At 38.0% G+C, this 18,443-nt stretch overlaps 1 protein-coding gene across 2 annotated transcripts in view; it reads left to right on the forward strand.

Annotated features, from left to right (window-relative positions):
• Positions 1–18,443, forward strand: part of AGPAT5 (1-acylglycerol-3-phosphate O-acyltransferase 5) — a 61,565-nt gene that overhangs the window by 17,074 nt on the left and 26,048 nt on the right. For both annotated transcript variants that reach the window (XM_052809317.1, XM_052809318.1), the window contains exons 2-5: positions 685–754; positions 973–1,088; positions 6,735–6,824; positions 14,540–14,630. In XM_052809317.1, the coding sequence (XP_052665277.1) occupies positions 685–754; positions 973–1,088; positions 6,735–6,824; positions 14,540–14,630 (367 nt within the window). The remainder of the gene's footprint in view (positions 1–684; positions 755–972; positions 1,089–6,734; positions 6,825–14,539; positions 14,631–18,443) is intronic.

Consider the following 18,443-nt stretch of genomic DNA (forward strand, 5'->3'; position numbering starts at 1 on the left):
AATTGATTTTTAAAAGGTGACTTGGATTACTGCTTCAGCATCTTGCTTTGTAGTCATGCTCTCAGAAGGTTATTTCACTACTATGAAATTAACCTTTCAGGGGCAGGAAACTACAAGGGTAAAAGCTGTCTTTAATATAATGGAGAAAAAAACCATAACAAAACCTGCTGGCTGGAAGCTGAAGACCCCTCAACCTCATGCTTTTTCATTCGTTCTTGATGGTTAAAATCGTGGCAAATTGTTGAGATTTTGTTCTTGATGTAATCCAGGAAAATTTACCATTTTAGATTGAATAATGAGTGTCTAGCCGAAGCATGTCTTATTCATTAATGTATAAATTTAAGTGGTGGTTTTGTACATGTCTATGACTCCTCTTTACCTTTAATTATATTAATGTAGGGATCTTGTTGATGTAGGTCACTTTCCATGGATCCAGTTCTAGGGCTGAGGCACAAGAACAGAATAGCTTTCTTAAGCCCTCATTAATTAATATTCACTGCTTTGTTGATAAGTTAGTTGTATGCATGATGAGTACTGATGCAGTGATGAGGTGTTTTTCTGTTAATGGTGCTACCTTGCTGGCAGTTTTCCTAGTAAATAGCTATTTACTGCATTGGATCTCATTACTGCCTAATGCAATGAAAATAATTAAGTAACACTATATTTCTTTTTTTTTTTTTTTAGGTAATACTCTATGGGGATTTGCCAAAAAATAAAGAAAATGTAATATATTTATCAAATCATCAGTGTACAGGTTTGTATTTTTTTTGTTTGTCTTAGCACTTTTATAGATTTGCTTGTCTGTTTACTGTGTCTCTTTCCACCCTTGACCTAAGGAGCAAGAAATTCTAGTTCAGAACTTCTAGTACAGAAACCTTTAATGATATTTATATGTACAACATGCGCTTTTTGTTTCACGAGTGGCAGTTAGAAACTAATTTAATGAAACGTTTTGGGCTTTTGTCTTTGCAGTTGATTGGATTATTGCGGACATGCTGGCAATTAGGCAGAATGCTCTTGGGCATGTCCGGTATGTCTTGAAAGATGGGTTAAAATGGCTTCCACTCTACGGGTGGTATTTTTCACAGGTAAGCCCATTCACTTTTTCCTTGCTGTTTGTGCATCAAATTTGTAAGATGTACTTTCCTTCTGTTTATTGTATGTGCTGGGAAGATGTAGTTCTGAACTGGCACTTGTTTATTTGAACATGAAAATAGCTGGTTTCACTCAGTGTAGTTAGATGTGTGTTTTAGTTGAGAAACAGTTATTAAATAATCGGTTTACTTTTCTAAATGAATACTTCTTATGGATGGTGTTTACTACTAGAATTAAAACTGTGGAGTCTGTTAGAAGCATTTCAGAATATTCTAGAACTTTGTTCTTTTTACAATCCAAAAACCCACTTAGCAGTAGGTCTAAACAGACTTTTTTTTCTATGTATGGGGTTTTTTATCATGCTGTAAATTGGGAGTAAATTGACGTTGCTGCCGTGTACTTATTTATTTTTCAGTTGTTTGGTTTTAGCACAATATAAAAGAGGAAAATTGGACCTTAGTATAGTGTGGAGGAAAAGCAGATCCCAGCCTCCCTGAAATTGTTGATGGTTTTGCTTTGGACTTCAGTTAAGCAAAAACCTGAGTCTAACAGGATTCCTATTACTACCTTTTACTTTCCCCTCTTCCTTCATAATGCTTCTGTTGTTCCTTTTAGTTTGAGAGCTCAACCTGATGTGACTCAAAATCACACAATTACTGAAGGAACAGTGGGCCATGGTCACTGTACAGCCAATATACTGAGTGGATGTGATCTTTAATCAAAAATGGTGGAGAGCAGTGTCGATGGCTTTACCGCCCTAAAAATCTCTCTGAATTTGTCATGTCTGTTCTTTGCTTTTTCTGAAAGCAGGACTGTTTCTATATACAAATGAAATAAAGTGTAGAGGGAGATGTTTTGGGAAGTATTGATATGTTTTACTAGGTGATCAGAAATGTCTTCACAATATTTATCTCAGGATGTAGATGGGTACTTAGTTGTTAGAATAGAAATGGATTAAGTTTTAGGTAATTCTTCCAAATGCCTGTTCGATAAGATTTTTCTCCTTTGGCTTCTGTCTTTGAGTTTTACCTGTTCCCTGAACTTTAATCTGCTTTCTGCCCCTCACCTCTGCCACCCAGGCAAAGACAAACAAACAAAAAACACTTAGAAAAATATTTCTAATGGAATTAGGCAGTTTGATTGAATTGGCTGTCAGCCCTGTCCAAGAGGGTGGGGGATACTGAGAGAAATACTACACTGGGTATGATTTGAACTATATATTAGTTTGTAAAGGAGCATATGAAGAGTAGGCAACTACAGTCGTATGTCCAAATAGGAGGCTTTACTCTCTCCCTCATCCTTGGCTGCACATTCCTCTGTCTCCCACCGCTTGCACTCTTGCATCCCTAAGTCAAGTCAGATCAGTTGATTGCTAGAACCAGCAAAAGGGGGAAAGTTTTGAGTATATGGCCATGGGTGGGAAGAGGGGAGGAGGCAGAATAGCCCTTGTGTGGCCATTGACACTGAAACTTTGCCTTCAAGAAGCTAATGTGAGTTGGATTGGGTTTAGAGAGCATTGCGTGAGGGGAGGTACAGATCTATGAACTGCCTAATTAGTATGCTGAAGAATAGGAAATGCCTGAAACAGTGGCCTTTCCCAGCAATCAGATGTTGCCTTCTAGCTTGGGTGTAGGCACCTAATTGGAACAGAGGTTCAGAGTCTTGGATCATGTCACATAAGGTGCCCATTGCTCAGGTGTGTGAAATGTCTCACCATTTTATCTTAGAGCACAGGTAGTGGTTGAGGTTCCTACTGTCTGTTCAGTGTGTAAGAGGTTAGAGTGTCCCCCAAGATACTGGGAGATCCAGGTACGATGTTTTTGGCTTGATGGTGGAAAACGTTTGTTGTCTTCTGCATGAGTGCCTTAGTGAGTAGGCTATAGATCTAGGCTGGAGCATGGGTGGTTGCCATCCTTTCTCCTAAAATCGCTATTTTTAGAAAAGAATATGCTGCTGAGAAAATGAGAAAACTGTTCAGTTTCTTTTTATTGGTGGGTTTGCTGTCCTAGTCCCCTAAATAAATATGGACTGTCACATCCTGTCATACCTCACTGATGGTATCCATTGGGAAAAAATGGACTTGTCTGTTGTCTAATGCTTGTCCCCACTAATGACTCTGGTTCTCTACATTTTTCTTCCACTAAAGTGACCGGTCTGTCTCATGGAAATATTTTGCTCTTTGTCCTTGCCTGTAGTCATTACATTCGTGGTGATTTAAGTCTGCTTTAATTAAAATACAGACAGGATATATATTCCATCCGCTATCACGAGGTGTCCAGAAATGATTTTTTTCAAGATTTTGGAAAATTACTATTGCTATCTGGAATATCCGGTGCTCAGTTTCCTGACTGCTATATTGACTGTTAAAAGAAGGTTCCTGTGGAAATTAATCTGAATGTAGCCTACATTTTTAATCAAAACATATATATTAAATAAAATCTGTTCAGCTTTGAATTCCTCAAAGCATAAAACTTCTACAAGATTTAGTGGGGGACGATTATATATATTTTTATATATATATATTTAATTCAGTGACACAAATGAAAGGCAGCTTACTAACAGTGGTGATGTGTGTGTGTGTGTTTAAATGACTGAGACGGGATGCAGCAGGACTGCAGTGCAAGCTAATAGGTATTTTTATTGTTTTTATCACACCAAACAGTGCAAAAACATAAAACACTTCCTGCCCTTCCTGTTGATGTTCTGTCAGTGATGTCACTTACACTCCACTAAAAGTTTCCAGAGCCACGTAATTACGCCATGCTCACGGAATTCATATTCCCTACCTCAGGTAAACATCCTGTTTGGAAATAAACGTGGTCTGGATGTCCAGGAGAGCAAAATTCAGGCACAAAGGAAGTATATTTGTAAACATATCCATTGTTGACTGAGAGAGGGCTTTTAAAGTACAGCGGAAAAAAATTATAACCTTAAAAACAGTACTTCCAGAAATCTGTTTTGAAAAGCGTTCATATATTTGATCTCTTACTGAAAAGGAAATGCAATACAAATTGGGGAATTTGAGCTATATACAATTGCATAACTAGCATTCTTCTTCAGAGGCAGCTATCTAATAGCAAGAAAAGAAAAGAACCACTTAAATTAACCTGTTATGTTCCAGGTTTGATTTATTAGGTAGAGCTATTTCTTTTCATAAAACTGGCTTTATTATTTTTGGGTGGATCTGAAATTTTTTTTTGCCCTATCTTCTCCACCAAAATGCAGCTACCTCCTATTCATCTTATACCACCTGGTGAGGTTGGGGTGTAATTTTGATAAATATTTTTGATATCCCAGAGTTTGCTTGACTTTTTAACATAGGAAGTATGTCTTTGTCTTCTCTGTTATTCAGCACCAGCTTGTTCACCCTTTTGGTTGTTACTGAGAGTTAACCAAATATTTGGCTAGTGTGGCATCTTGCCTCTCTTTAGCTTTGTAACCCTGCACCACAGGGGAGCTGACACATTTATGTAGTTGGGTTGTATGCAGTGAATGATGATCTTAGAATACGTAATTCATCTGTTCTTATGTTACATGGCTGTATACTTGTATTTACTTGAGAAGTACAAATTGTTTCTGAGCATTAAAAAGTCTGAGGTGAGGACACCAAGCCTGTCTTTGGTGTTGTGGTGTCCCTAAGCAAACCGTACAATAGTAACTTGATTTTTCCAGGTTCACAAGTTAAACAAGGAAAAGGGGGTTCAGTATTTTCCCAGTTTACTGCAGCTGGTTAGTAATTTGACAAATAAGGGAAGACTTTGATTCCAGCCTTCCCTCATTTATCAAAGCTTGACCTAGCTGAGTCCACACAGAATGATGACTTACCAATTACATGGAAGTCTTGTATAGTAGATGTGTTATTTCTCACACCAAACTGAGTTTGCCCTTCCTGAAAGCGGTTGTTGTGGTGTCACTGTACAGAATAAGACTTCTACTTCCCTTTAATGGTTTCAGATCTTAAAAACAGTCTTAAATGTGGAGTGTGTAGATAACGTGGCTCTGTTTGCTGCACAGCTGGTGGAACATTTTTCTGTTCATGCCATTATCTATCCAGGACTGGTAAACTGCTTGTGGGATGGTGCTGATACGATGCTCCAGCCTGCTAAAGGCCAAGCTCAGTGGACTGGGGAATTCTGTTCTTGGTTTTGGTCCCCTGCCAGCCAGAGCAGCACAGCTGAGTGTTTCAGCTGGCTACTTCACCTTGGAAGGGAACCACAGACAATAATGTTAAGACAGAATATTTAATATGGAGTTAATGTACCATTGACTTTCTGTTCCTTTTCACTGCAGCTTTTGGATAACAACTTAAAAGTCATGTCAAATACCACTGGCTAAGCAGCTGCGTGGCCAACTGTCCGTGCTACGAAAAGCAAAGGCTGAAAGCACTTTTCATAACTGCCTCTTCTGCCTGCCTCGTCCTAACCCCTCAAACTTTATTCCTGTCCATGCCATGCAAATAAAATAATAGCTCCCTGCACATACACCACCACCCCTGTTTCTACAACATACTCTATCTTTTCCTGAGATAAGACATTTGAATGAGGTTCATCTCTTAGTAGTTTTAATCTTACTGTCACCTTTCTGTTAAGAGCATGTAAAACCATAAATAGACAGAAATTATCTGCCAAATTCTAATGCCAAGAGTTGGGGTGGGCAGAAAAGAGTATTACCAAGTTAGGGAATCAGTTAGAAAACCCATAAAAACAGTGTACCTTAAAAATAAAATTCTGTTATTTGGAAGCTTTTTTTTTTTTCCTTCCCAGAATTCATTGTATCAGTAGTTCATTTTGGAGCATATTTGGTTACAACCCCTTGTAGCTACGCCGTAGATAAAACAAAGTGATGGAAGAAGGAAATGATGAGGCAAATTTTATTTCTTTATAACCTTCTTTCTTTGTGTGTACTTTGCCATAGTCCTTTTATGGACATTTTTGTGACAAATTGTGTGGAACAAGTTATAAAATGAATCTTATCCAGGAAATGGTCTTTTTATAATGGTTTTCAGTAAAAATCCTTTGTCTTCTAAAGATTTTGTGTTACTTATTCAATTATTATCTCAGTATATAACTTCTTTATTAAAAGTTTGATTCTCTAATAAAGTGCACGGAAGTTTTCAAGACCTATGCTAGTTACTTTTGTGCTATCCATAAATTTTGTATGTAGAGGTACGATACTTGTAATTCCAGTATTTGCATTAGCCACTATTTAAGAGCAGGCACATAAAATTGAAAACATTGACCTATAAGTACTTGTACATGAATAACTTCAGTTGTGTGATTTTCCCTTGATGTACAAGTTGAGCTGCTTGTCAATGTTGTCAGGAATAGAGAGATCCCTGGGGTGGGTTCCAATGCCATCTTCCAGTTAATTATTTAACACCTTTAAACAAGACACTTCAAGTGTCTTATGCTTTTTTTTTTTTTTTGAGATCTTATCTTTATTTAAACAGATTTTGTGAACTTAAGTACATGCAAATGTAAAATCAGTTTCAGGTGCTTTCTTCTTAGGAGAAAACGTCTTATGGGCAATTTGCGGCATGAGTCATAAAGGTGACTTGTCATTTTTGTCTTGTTTGTTCTTCTATCAACTATTCCACATTAAACTACTTAAATATTTAATACTTTTTTTTTCTCTGTTAGCATGGAGGAGTCTATGTAAAAAGAAGTGCCAAATTCAATGAAAAAGAGATGAGAGAAAAGTTGTGGGCCCAGATGAAAGCTGAGACTCCGGTAAGATTATACTTTCCTTTTCCTCATTTCTTTGACTTTTTTAATGACAAAGGCTTATTGGAGAAATGAGCCATGCCTGATACCTACAAACTACAAGACAGTAATCATGGGTTTGTTTTCCTTCTGCATTTTTATGGTTACTTTCTGTGATTAGAGTGATACCTCTAATTAAACTTAGGAAAATTGACTAGGCCTTTATGAATGAACTTCATGATTCTGTCTGTAGAGGGCAGGGGGGATCTGGACTAAATCTTCAAGCATGAGCTATAGCACCTTCCTTGAGAAACCACTGCTAGTGTTCCCTGTGTTTCAAAAGACAACATTTTGACTACTGTATGCTTGCCAAAGACTGGTATTCTTGGCTTCTGAAAGTCAAGAACCATTCTTACCAAATCTTAATTAGTCATCCCAATGATCAGTCATTTTTAATGGCAGTGACATCTTAGAGCTGAGTAACTTTGTCTGCTACTCCTGGAGGAGAAAATAAAACAAAAAACCCCCAAACTCTTGATAATTTTCTATTTGAAGAATGATTGTTAGTGCCAAGTGACTTTTCTCATGACTCCCTGTATGGTTTGTGGCTCAGTGGTTAGAATCACTGTGCTTTGCTTCCATTACTTGCTGTGCATTAAAATGCTTTCTGCCTTTTTGGGTAGACTTAAGAAAACCAGCTCAGCAAGCCTTGATATAGAACAGTTACACTTTCATTTTATTTAAAATGATGTGATTAGGACTTGCCATTCCAAATACTAAGTGGCAAAACATAGTCCTATAAGCTGAGGCTTGGATAAAAGGAGTGCATAGGTTGTTTTGACCTTCATAATAGGTTTGGGGTTTTTTTCTTCTTTTTGGAGATAGTGTGTTTATGTTTGTGCATGTGTCTCTGTTGAAAAAGTAAACAGGCCTTGCACTTGCTGAGAGGCTTAAATGAGTAAAGCGTCCCTGTTTAAGACAGTGCTCAAACTCATTTTGTCTTGAACTAAGATTTAGTATGAACAGGGTTTTTTTTGTTTTTAATTAAGATAAGAAAGTGGATCTATTTCCAGGTTTTAGCATGTAAGTTACAAAGGCCAGAAATACATTATGACAACTACGCTTTTGCTGTCCAGTGTCTAATCTAATGATGTCCACATGGAGAAGATGGTCGTATTCAGTAGTGGTAACTTGTGCCCGCATTACCAGGGAGGGTCCTGGGATGTGAAAAGGTTGCGTTGCATCAAGTTATTTTCTGTATGTCTGTGGCAAAGATTCTACTTTCTGTAAAACTTACAGTGTAATGGAATAAGCAAAGACAAATTGCAGGATGTATGAAACGTATTTGTAGTCATCCCCCTAAGCAATTGCTCCCCCTGCAGAGTGCTGGTTAAGTTCGCTTTAGTTCACGTGGATGAAATACCCTAGCAGGGTGTTTTCCTGCATAGGCCCATGGATTTCTTGCTAGCCAAAGAGGCAGCTTCTGGTTGAGTCTGGCTTTCTGGCTTCCTTATGCACCCCCTAAAATGCAGGGGTGTGTTGTAATAATAAGGTTTTGATTGTGATAAGAGTCTTGATTTGAACTCTGCATTAAATTAGTCCCCTTTATAGAAATGTGGATTTTTTTTTAATACAGTCTTAGGAGGATGTGCCTAGAAACTCATCTAATTCCATATGTCTTTGGAAACCTGCAAATGATGTTCAGTGTTGCTGCAGAGCTATAAATTGTCTGGACAGGCTAGTGTGTGACTTTAGCCCAACTGGAATGTCAAGGGAGGTTTAAGCATAAAGCTTTTATTTAAAGCTATATCTGCTGTGGGTTCTGCTTTCCATGGTGGATGTCTACATGTGATTAATAAATGAAATAAATCCAGAAGGCTTTTTTTCTGGAATCATCTTTTTTCTCCCTCCTCAGTTGTGTCTGGATTGAAAGCCTATACCTGACCTATCTAAGCTAATGCCAAACGAATTTGGGACCACTTGGGTATGTTTGTTTTTTGATGTAATTTGGCTGTCTGGAAGTTCGGTGGTGTTGGAAATGGGCATAGAACCTGGACATGCTTACCAGGCAGTTGTTACCATTTTCCTTGTATTATCTAGGGTAGCGCTACAGAAGAGAAATAAGCATAACTGCTGCAGAAATGCATTCTGTTTTAAATCTCTTTCAGTCAAACCATATAGGGAGTGACACTTAAGTTTCACAAAACCAAAGCTGTCAAAAGCCTATTTACTGAGACAAATGTTTGCATCTGCTGGGATAAAAGACACAGACCATTGAGTTGTCATTTGAAGGAAGACTAAACTTTCTATAATCCACTTTATCTGAGAATTTAAATGTAGATGCTGTAAATGGCCTTTAACCTATAATTACTACTGGGAGAAGAACGTGATAACCTGTGTCCTTACTACATTATTCATGAAGGAACTTTGCAGTTCTGCAACTTAGGGTGACATTCACAAGCAACCATATTGCTTTTAAAATGAAGACATTTTAATCAGTAAAGCAAGAACGCCCTGAACTCATCAGCTTCCTGCAAAAATAATTAATTTACTACTCTGGAATTTTTATTAAAATTTATGCATTGGATGCTACAGCTCAGGGTGGGCTTTTCCTTAGTTTAGTGAGCAGCTGTTGTTGCTTAGTCATTCTGCTTGTACATGGTGGAGTTCTTTTTTTAATGTAGCATTAGAGAAAAGCCTGCCTTTCAGCTGCTAAGGAAAGAATTATATGCTAATAGAGAGGAGATGGACGGGAATCTGTGTTAAGGGTCACTTTGTTATTTACAGTTTCTCTCCACATACAGTTTAAACAAAAGAATCCAAATGATTAATGTTCAGTCTGCTTGGAGCCATCCCTGTTTCCATTAAGAAACTGAAGACGTGTAGGAAGGCAGAACCAGGCTTCTGTTCTCGTTAGTGTAGCAAGCCCTTTACTGTTTTACTGGGGTTCTTTTTTTTTTTTTTTTTATGAAAAATAAATTGGTGGTGGAACGCGGACAGGATAAATAAGGCTGCCTCTTGGCCTCTCATATAGTCACAGTGGAACTGGATTAGTGATCTGGTATGCCTCATTTTGTGTAGGGACAGTGGACTGCATTATGCTCCTTGCTCGCCTTGTCTTAACGACTTCTACCTGCCTGCCTTAAACAGCCCCTTTTCCTGCCCTGCTGTTCGCAGTTGGTCCACCTTTCTTCCCAGATACAGTGCAGCAATATTAGACATGTACAAAACTCTGATGCTAGACTGAAATGCTGTTGCACCTGTGTTTCCTATTGGGGATCTTGAACTAAAAAATTTTCTTATTTAATTCTGGAAATTACTTCGGTTCTCAAACTGTCATTGAAGTATACACTCAAATGGTTCATTATTGGGCATTTTGTTGGCAAAACTCACTTGAAACAATGTGATTTTGTTTAAAATTCCATAAAATCTTGCTGATTGTTAACAAATTGCAAACTTATGTCTTATTGTGAGAGCAGAGACTGTCAACGCGGTTTGAAGGACTCTTTTGTGTTAATGTTGTTTAAATTTAAGCCATAACAAGATAAATGCATTTCTCAATGTAACAATATATCCAGCTGACACTTGATATACTCAGTCTGCTTGTTTTAGAAAGAAACAAGAAAGAAATAAATTTAGAAAGTTAACTCTTCTGAACCGCAAACTATTCAGTCTGATAACTGAAAATATAACTTATATTTCTTTTTATCGTGCATTGAGAGTAAGAAACCTGTGTTCTGAGATGGGGGATTTCGCCCACTACAGCCAATATTTAGCTGGTTTCTGTGTGTTTTGGTTTTGCCATTCATTCAGTCACAGAATAAATCTTTGTCATGTGAAGCAGTGCCAATCAAATGGTAAAAACCCAGAGGGGACGGCTACATTAATACAACTGCTGTAAGGCTTAATGTAATTATTTTGTCATGTAGTTGCTAATTTGCAAATCCCTAACAACTTCTTTGTAAATCCTGGATGTCCTTGCCTGCTTTCCTCACATCACCTTTTGTATTTCGTTCCAATTATACCAGATATGCTTTCTCATACCATATCTTTTTCAGTTATTGATCTGAGTGTTAATGTTTCTCATCTAAGTCACCAGAAGCATATCTTCTAGGCAGTGGTCTAAATGAATTCAGATATGAATCTGTCTAGTTGTCAGGCTGCAATAACAATAATATTAAAACTAAGGAAATGCGTTGTTTAATATAATTTTGAACTTTGTAAATAAAAATACTTGTTTTTCCCTTGTCACCCACCTGGGAACAGCACAGTAAATTCAGGATACCGTTAGTCAGTAGTGACCACTTCTTGATGCCCTGTGTTCTTCTACAGAGTGGCAGCTACTCTCTCCAGGACACCCTCCAAAGCCCTGTCCTCAGCCAGGTCTTCTCTTTATTGCCTCTTCTCACTGTATGTTTATGGTATCTGGGCTGACTTTGTTCTGTACTCCAGGGACTTGCATTGCTTCGTGCCCCTTTCCCCTGCTCCACCCATACCAGCCCCTTCTGTGGCACTCTGATCTATCTCAAGGACTTCCTCAGCTGCCCTGCTCCCCACTCTGGAAGCACGGCCCCTCTTGGTGCCATTGCTATTTCTTTTTGCCTGGGAGACCTTGATTATACTGGGGAAATGAATAGAGTTGCTATTCAAGTGAAAGCAGTTATCATCATCCATGCATTTTATCTGTGGATTGTGGCAAGTTCACTGACATTATGCGGGGGACTCTGTGGGTAACCCCTGCCTCTTTTCTGGTTTTCTGGCTCCAACAAGAATCAGTAGGGTTCTACTAAATGAATCCTGATCCACTCCTTGAAGCTTTCAAATTGACGAGGGATAGTGAGTGTATTGACACCTACCCATTACACGGAAACAGGCATTAAAGTACCATGTAACTGAACATAGGGACCTACTCTGCTTGGGTTAAAATTGGTGTATCAATGAATCAGGGACTATGGTAATGCAAAATTTTCTATGCCATTTTGAACACAAGAGCTGTATTTTGCAGTCATGGCAATAAAGTGCCTAACTTTTATGTAGCTAATTGCCCTAAATGAAAAATTCTGTATAAAAAATTGCCTTAGCTGCAGCTAGTATTTCTAGGCAATTAAAATGCTTCTTCAACTCAACAGTTCTTAATCCAAGTTCAGGGGAGCTTATTTAGTTATTAAAATCTTACAGATTTGTAGTTCTTACAATCTTTGGAAATAGTGCTTAAGGATTTAGCTTCTGCTGCCTATGGTGGGAGAAGAGAAAAGCCAGTCATACAAGTAGTTTTGGTAGGCTGAATTGCACTGGCAGAATATCTTTGTCTTGTGCAGGACTCTACATGAGTGTAAGTAGGACATCTATTTACATTCATGAATTTTACTCAGGGAAGGTAGTAGTCCTAATGAGCTACATATTAGGTTTATATATGCTGAATTTAAAGCAAAGGCCACTTCTGTGTCTTGTTGGTATACAAATACTCAGATTCTGGTCAGCACATCTGTTGGACAGCTTGTGTTTTAGAGGTTTACAAGAATAATTAAAATATAATTTCAAGCCCTGCATTGTATTACACACGTAGGACTGGAGTAAGGAGATCCTATTCTCTGTTGTGTAATCAGCTTTTGGTGGCTGATTATCTGCTTTGAAGACTGGTAATGTTGTTGCGTGCTTTTAAGTGCTGACCTCTGTACCAAGAATAGTATTCCTATCTTGTGTGCTTCACTTTCTTTACTCTGTCAATGATTACGTGTTACAGCCACTGTATTACCCTTTGGAGCTGAGCATTCAGTCTTTCTTTCATGGGGGGAAGGGGGGGGGAGTGGGGAGTAACCTCATCTTGAAGTGCCATTTTAAGGATCCAAATTATGTTATTTGAATATAAGCATATTTATGAAAAGAAAAAAAAATGCATCTGGATTTGAATATTATGCCCTTTCCAGCTAACGCTGAAAGTTTTACTTAGTCATTTAAATATCTCAACAGTGTACTTTATAGATGAAATGTATACATGACTGGGGGAAGTGTGGACTACAGCTGGGTCTAAGGATTCCTGTACTTGTGCCTGTGCTTATGCTAGTGTCATGTTATAAAAAAAGTAAGCACTTTGCCTCTTAAACACATTTTCTTTTGTTCTTTCCCCACCAAATCTGTATACATCTTGGGTTTCTGCTGGTCCTGGAATATTCTTGGACTTCACCTGCCTCTGCAATCTGCCAGTTCTCCTCCTCCCTAAACGTGCCATGACAAGTACAGCCTTTCCTCTAGCTCTCTTTACTCCACTCTACTGACACTGGTTTTGCCTTTTTTTTTTTTTTTTTTTTTCCTTTTCCACCTGCCAGATTCTAGGCTATGTACTCAGTTCTCCTCTTTCTTGATCTCCTGCTGGCTTCACTGGTTGGCACAGTTCCTAGATTTCTTCCCTGCTCTGCATTTTAGCACATCTTTCAACCTTCCTCACTGGGGGGTGATTCTGGAGAGTTAACTTGCTGGGTCCTGTCTTTCTGCATTCAGCCTAGCTGTTCTGCAATCATTAAGTGCAAATACCGGCACACACTGATATTTCATGGGCCAGAAGCACAAAGTTATATTCCTGTGTGTCTCTTTCTGAGTTTTTTTTTAACTTTGCATCTTTTCATGATGTGTACTCCCACTTGTCAGTATCTTCCTGTACTCCCTGATAATCCTCCTTGTACTGTTTTGTAAATCCACTATCTCTCTTTCAAATATTTCTTGAGATTCATTTCTGCAAGGACAACAAATTAAGTAGTTAGTCTAGGCATATTAGGCATGATTTTACTGTGAATGTGTCATGTTCAACTCCACTCTAGTTACCATTTTTGGCCATAGACTTTTCTTCTGCAGATGAGCTCCCAATATGAAATTTTAACTGCTTGAGTGGTGTTTTGCATCAACTTTGTATGTAGGAGATTATGTAAGACACGCAAAAAAAAAGAGAAATGGAAACCTCTGTTCTGTTTCAAAAGCAAATGGAAAATTCATCAAATTTCACTGCTTCTATTTGGGTACATAATTTTACACTCAGATATGCAGATACTTAGGCAGCCTTTACCTGTGTAATGATTTGAGAACCCATAGACAGTTGTTGCTGAATAGGCAAGCAAACTAATTTACTTGGGAAATCTAACCTTGCAGGCATGCATGCTTAAAGGAACGTGACTTGAAGTTCAAATTATGCTAAACTATGAGCTTAAGTTCATAATATATTTAATATCTAATACAGTGAGATGCATAAAGGCACATAAGGTAGCCGATCTATCATAATTTCAATTAATAGTATTTCTGATTATGAATGGAATTAAATGTATATTTCAGTATAAGGAAGGACTAGATGCAAGATCAGTATTAAAGAAAAAAATATAATTTAGGTCATCTGTGACATATTTGACTCTTTTCAAAATCTCCTCTTATCCCACTTAACAAAACCAATACTCTTGTTGATGTCGGCTGCTCCTGACTTGCTCACTTTTGTTGATGCATGCTATCTCCCTTCCTAAATCACCTGGGCAACTTTGTGGTGTACATTCAAAGAAAGTTATTTTGAACCTCAGACAGTAAGTTTCTTAGAGCTAGGAAATTTTAGCTCAAGTATTCTGATTTTCTTTGGATCTTTACAGTATTCAATGGTGTGAAGTAAATACAATATGGACCTATCAAGTGATGATAATTTCTGTAAAAGGAACTGGCTTACATTCATTATAAGAACTTGTCTTTTTTGTTTCTTTTTAATCCCACAGATGTATTTAGTGATTTTTCCAGAGGGGACTCGTTACAATCCCGAAATACCAAAAGTCATTGCAGATAGTCAATCATTTGCTGAAAAGGAAGGTAAGCAAAAAAAGTTTTGAAATCATCCTTTTGTTATGGTGTTAACATATGTTATATAATATGAAGATGATCCTGCCTTTAGCGTACCTGATTGATACTTGAGGGTTAGAATAGCATAAACCAGTGTTTCTCTTACCACAGAGTAAAATGAGGTAGCTTATATATAGACATTTCATGTAGTTCACATTGTGCAAGAGTATTAATTCTCAAGAAAGCTCTGTTTAGTTTCTATCTATATCTGTGTATTTACAGACACTTCTTTTCTTGCTCCTTCAGGGACATAAGAATTACCTGCACTGCATCAGGGCACTGTTCTATCTAAGTTGACATTATAACTTCAATTACAGTTGTTACTTGATATAAAGAATATTTTGCATACAGATTGTTGTGCCTTAAAAGAGAGAGTCTTCCATCACTTCATTTTTAATTACTGTTAGTACTACCATGGCTTGTTTGTTTTCTTCCTCTCTCACCTTCCAGTCTCACCCTTCCTCGGCTGAACTTTATTCTGTAGTCACTTTGATTGTTGGCATTGTCTCTATAACCACAGATGGAATTACTTCATCTTTGGAAAGGCTTGCAAGAAATCTAGGGGTCCCAAGCTTTTTCGTTTTTTCTCACGTCATATGCACAATACACATAAACTTTTAAGTCCAATGGTTCAGTGAACATGTTTCCTGGTTTTGTTTTTTCCTGTTGACGAAAAGTGAAATAATTCACTCTGAAGGTAAAGAATAACAAATAGGTCTGGTAAATTCATTTCTGTGACACACTGAAATGAATTCACAAGTCTGTGAATCAGCCTGTTGATATCATCAAGCTATTAAGTATTGTTAGCTCTTGTCCAAAAGGATACATGCTTTTCTTCTCCTCCTTGGGAAGAATGGAATTTGTTTGCGTCTATGAGCAGGAGAGCTTAAGTCATAATGTATTCATCGCTTCAGTTTCCTGTTGGAAATGAAAGTCAAATGTTTCATTTAGGTTGGTGGTTCTTTGAGAGTTCAGAGGAGGGTGTTTGACAGGGGTTTTTTTTCCCCTATCCTCCTTTTTCAGGGGAAAGAAAGGCCTTTCGTTGTCATTATTATTATCTCAATAAACCTCTTAATTACAGTCTGCAAAACAGTAAAACCCTGCTTTTGTGCTTTCACAGCACCTGTTCATTTCTTCTTGTGCTCTGGTATTGTTCTGCTTTTATTTTGTAAGGGTTACTCCTTTTAAAAACTCTCAAGACAAGTATTTATTAAACAAGAAGCATCACCAATTCTAGTGCAGAATCCTCTTGATCTGCTTTTCCCCACTGCTAAATCCTCTTGTTGTTGGTCTCTCTTCAGCTTTTTATATGGAGAGAATGGAAAGCAGTCTGCATGGGACCCTGCTCCCCTGCATGTTCATGCAAAGATTGATATTCACTTGAATTAGAGCATCCCTCATACAAGCATGCTGAGAAGCAGGGATGGCTGACACTGGAAGCTGCGTACCAAACTATTCTGATGACTAAGAGCCAGTAGGCACATACCAGTACAAGGCAAATACCAGTACATCGGGGAGCTGCGAGGACGGGGTGCTCTGCATGGCCGCTGGCAGGAGATAACGATGACTCCCTGGGGTCCCACCGTGCCGCTGTGCAGTGGTGCTGGCCCTGGCTTGCGGCTTCCACCCACCAGCCCCAGTGCCACCACAGTCCTGGCTGCTGGCCGTGTGCTGGGGCTGCAGCATGGGAGCCGTGACCAAATGCCTCACCAGTCGGTCACGTGTAGATTGAGTGCTGGCCGTGCTCCTTGTAAGCGTGCGAGGGCTGTTATGTGACACTGCTGAGCTGAACTAAAACCGCACAATTGCATGCTTGTCTAAAAGATCCCAGAGGCTTCTTATTTCCTACACTTTTAGGAGAGGTAGTAATGCCCAGTAGTTCTGCCAGTCGGAGAAATGAGGACGTACTGTAACTTACAGTTTAAAATTTGCACTTCATTCCTCGTGGGGATATAAAGAAGTCTGATAATTTAGTCTTGTCATCTTAGTATATTTGTCACAGAGCACACTGCTTCAGTGGTGGCTTTACAGACTTGTAGGGGAATTTTTTTGTTTTATACCTTGAAATGTAAGCTTTATAATTATTTTTTTCCCTAGATTTTTGCACAATTTTATGTTGAGAAAATAGTGCAAGTATAATATTGGAAAAAGTGGTTTAATTAAGAAGAATTAAACTTCAAATTCATGTTAGGACCAGAGATATTGTACCCAAAGATAACTAAGCTATTCCTAGAGCACAAGGAGAACTCATGTTTATCATGCTGTCTGAAATACTGGTTTTGACATAAGTGTGTGTTTATGTTTTAGTAGTTTTGCAGAGAGGGAGTATGAAAAGGTTTGTGTTTACTTTTACTCTCCATGGGCTGGATTCTCTTCTAGAGAAGGTTCATTGGTTTAAGCAGAATTATTGGGCTGAACTTAATTACCTGGTCTTAGTGTGACCAACTGATGAGCTGCATCTCATATCTTGATGTTCTTTTTAAGTAAACACCAGTTTTGGACACAGTTACTGCCTCTTTACAATTGGTCCTAGGACCAGTTCAACAAAAATAAATGTAAAAAAAAACCAAAAGGCTTAGGTTGACATCCCAAGGAATATTTTGACATTGCTGGTTTCAACTATTATGTCTTTCCTCATTGAGATAAATATATAAACAAATCTTATCTGTTTATGAATAGGATGGAAGGATATCAAACAGCAAAAGAATTTAAAGGTGATTGAGGTTGCCCTTGAAAGAGAGGCAACTTTTTAAAATACTGATAATACTTCATGTTACAGTTTGTTCTGCCATAGAACTTGGGTTCTACACAAAATCAGACTCCTAGCAAGAGCAGATGGTTTTCCTCTTTCTGAAACACAGGCAAATCAAACACACAGGGTAGATCCAATAGGTCTGGGTAGATCTGGGTATGAGTGAGTTGAAACTGAAGGCTACAAAGCACAGAGAAACTTCTTGGGAACGAGTAGGACCATGTGCTTTCTTACTATTTTTAGAAGGAAATAAACGATATCATACAGTAAAAAATTAAATCCATGGATTGGTCTTTCAAATATGTCATTAACTACCTTGCCAAGTTCAAGTTGAATGTACTGCCAGGTTTTTGTTTATTAAAACTAAACAATGCCAGAAACATCTAGAGGTAAAAATTAATAAAATTAGAGCATTAATATTGATGGTTTTCATGTTGGAGACTGACACATGAGTATCAGCCTTCAGCACTGATAGATTTGACACAGCAAAACTCTATTCTAATTAATGTGAACTCAATTGTACGATAAAGTTGTGTCCACAATTGTATTCAATGAGATACAGAAAGTTGGTTACTTTCAGGAATACTAGTTTTATGGTGAGGAGCTGAGAATGTTGTCATCTAAGGGTAATGCTAATACCCTCAGAAACTGAAGATTACTCATTCTACACATTTTACAAGTGCCAGAAATTTCCAGTCAGATCAGATTCTTACCCAGGATAGAACAGGAAGCATTTTAAACTCAAAATACATTTGTTTGATTGTGTTGGGGAAGGAAAGATACACTTCCTGACATTCACAAACAAAAGCAAAAATTACCTCTCTGAAACTAAGTTGTTTGGTTATTTGTGGTAGGATTAATGCAGGAGTTTTTCATAGAAAAAGTTAAATTCTGTGGAGTTGAGAAAATTAATCCAGTATTTATCTTTGTTGGCCAAAATAGCAATATTTGCTGGGGTTTCACAGCCACAGCAAACCACGTAAGCAATGTTGCCAGAATATCAGATGAAGCCATGTGTGGTTTGGGTTTGT

The sequence above is a fragment of the Harpia harpyja genome, chromosome 15, assembly GCF_026419915.1.
Source record: "Harpia harpyja isolate bHarHar1 chromosome 15, bHarHar1 primary haplotype, whole genome shotgun sequence".
Classification (NCBI taxonomy): domain Eukaryota; kingdom Metazoa; phylum Chordata; class Aves; order Accipitriformes; family Accipitridae; genus Harpia; species Harpia harpyja.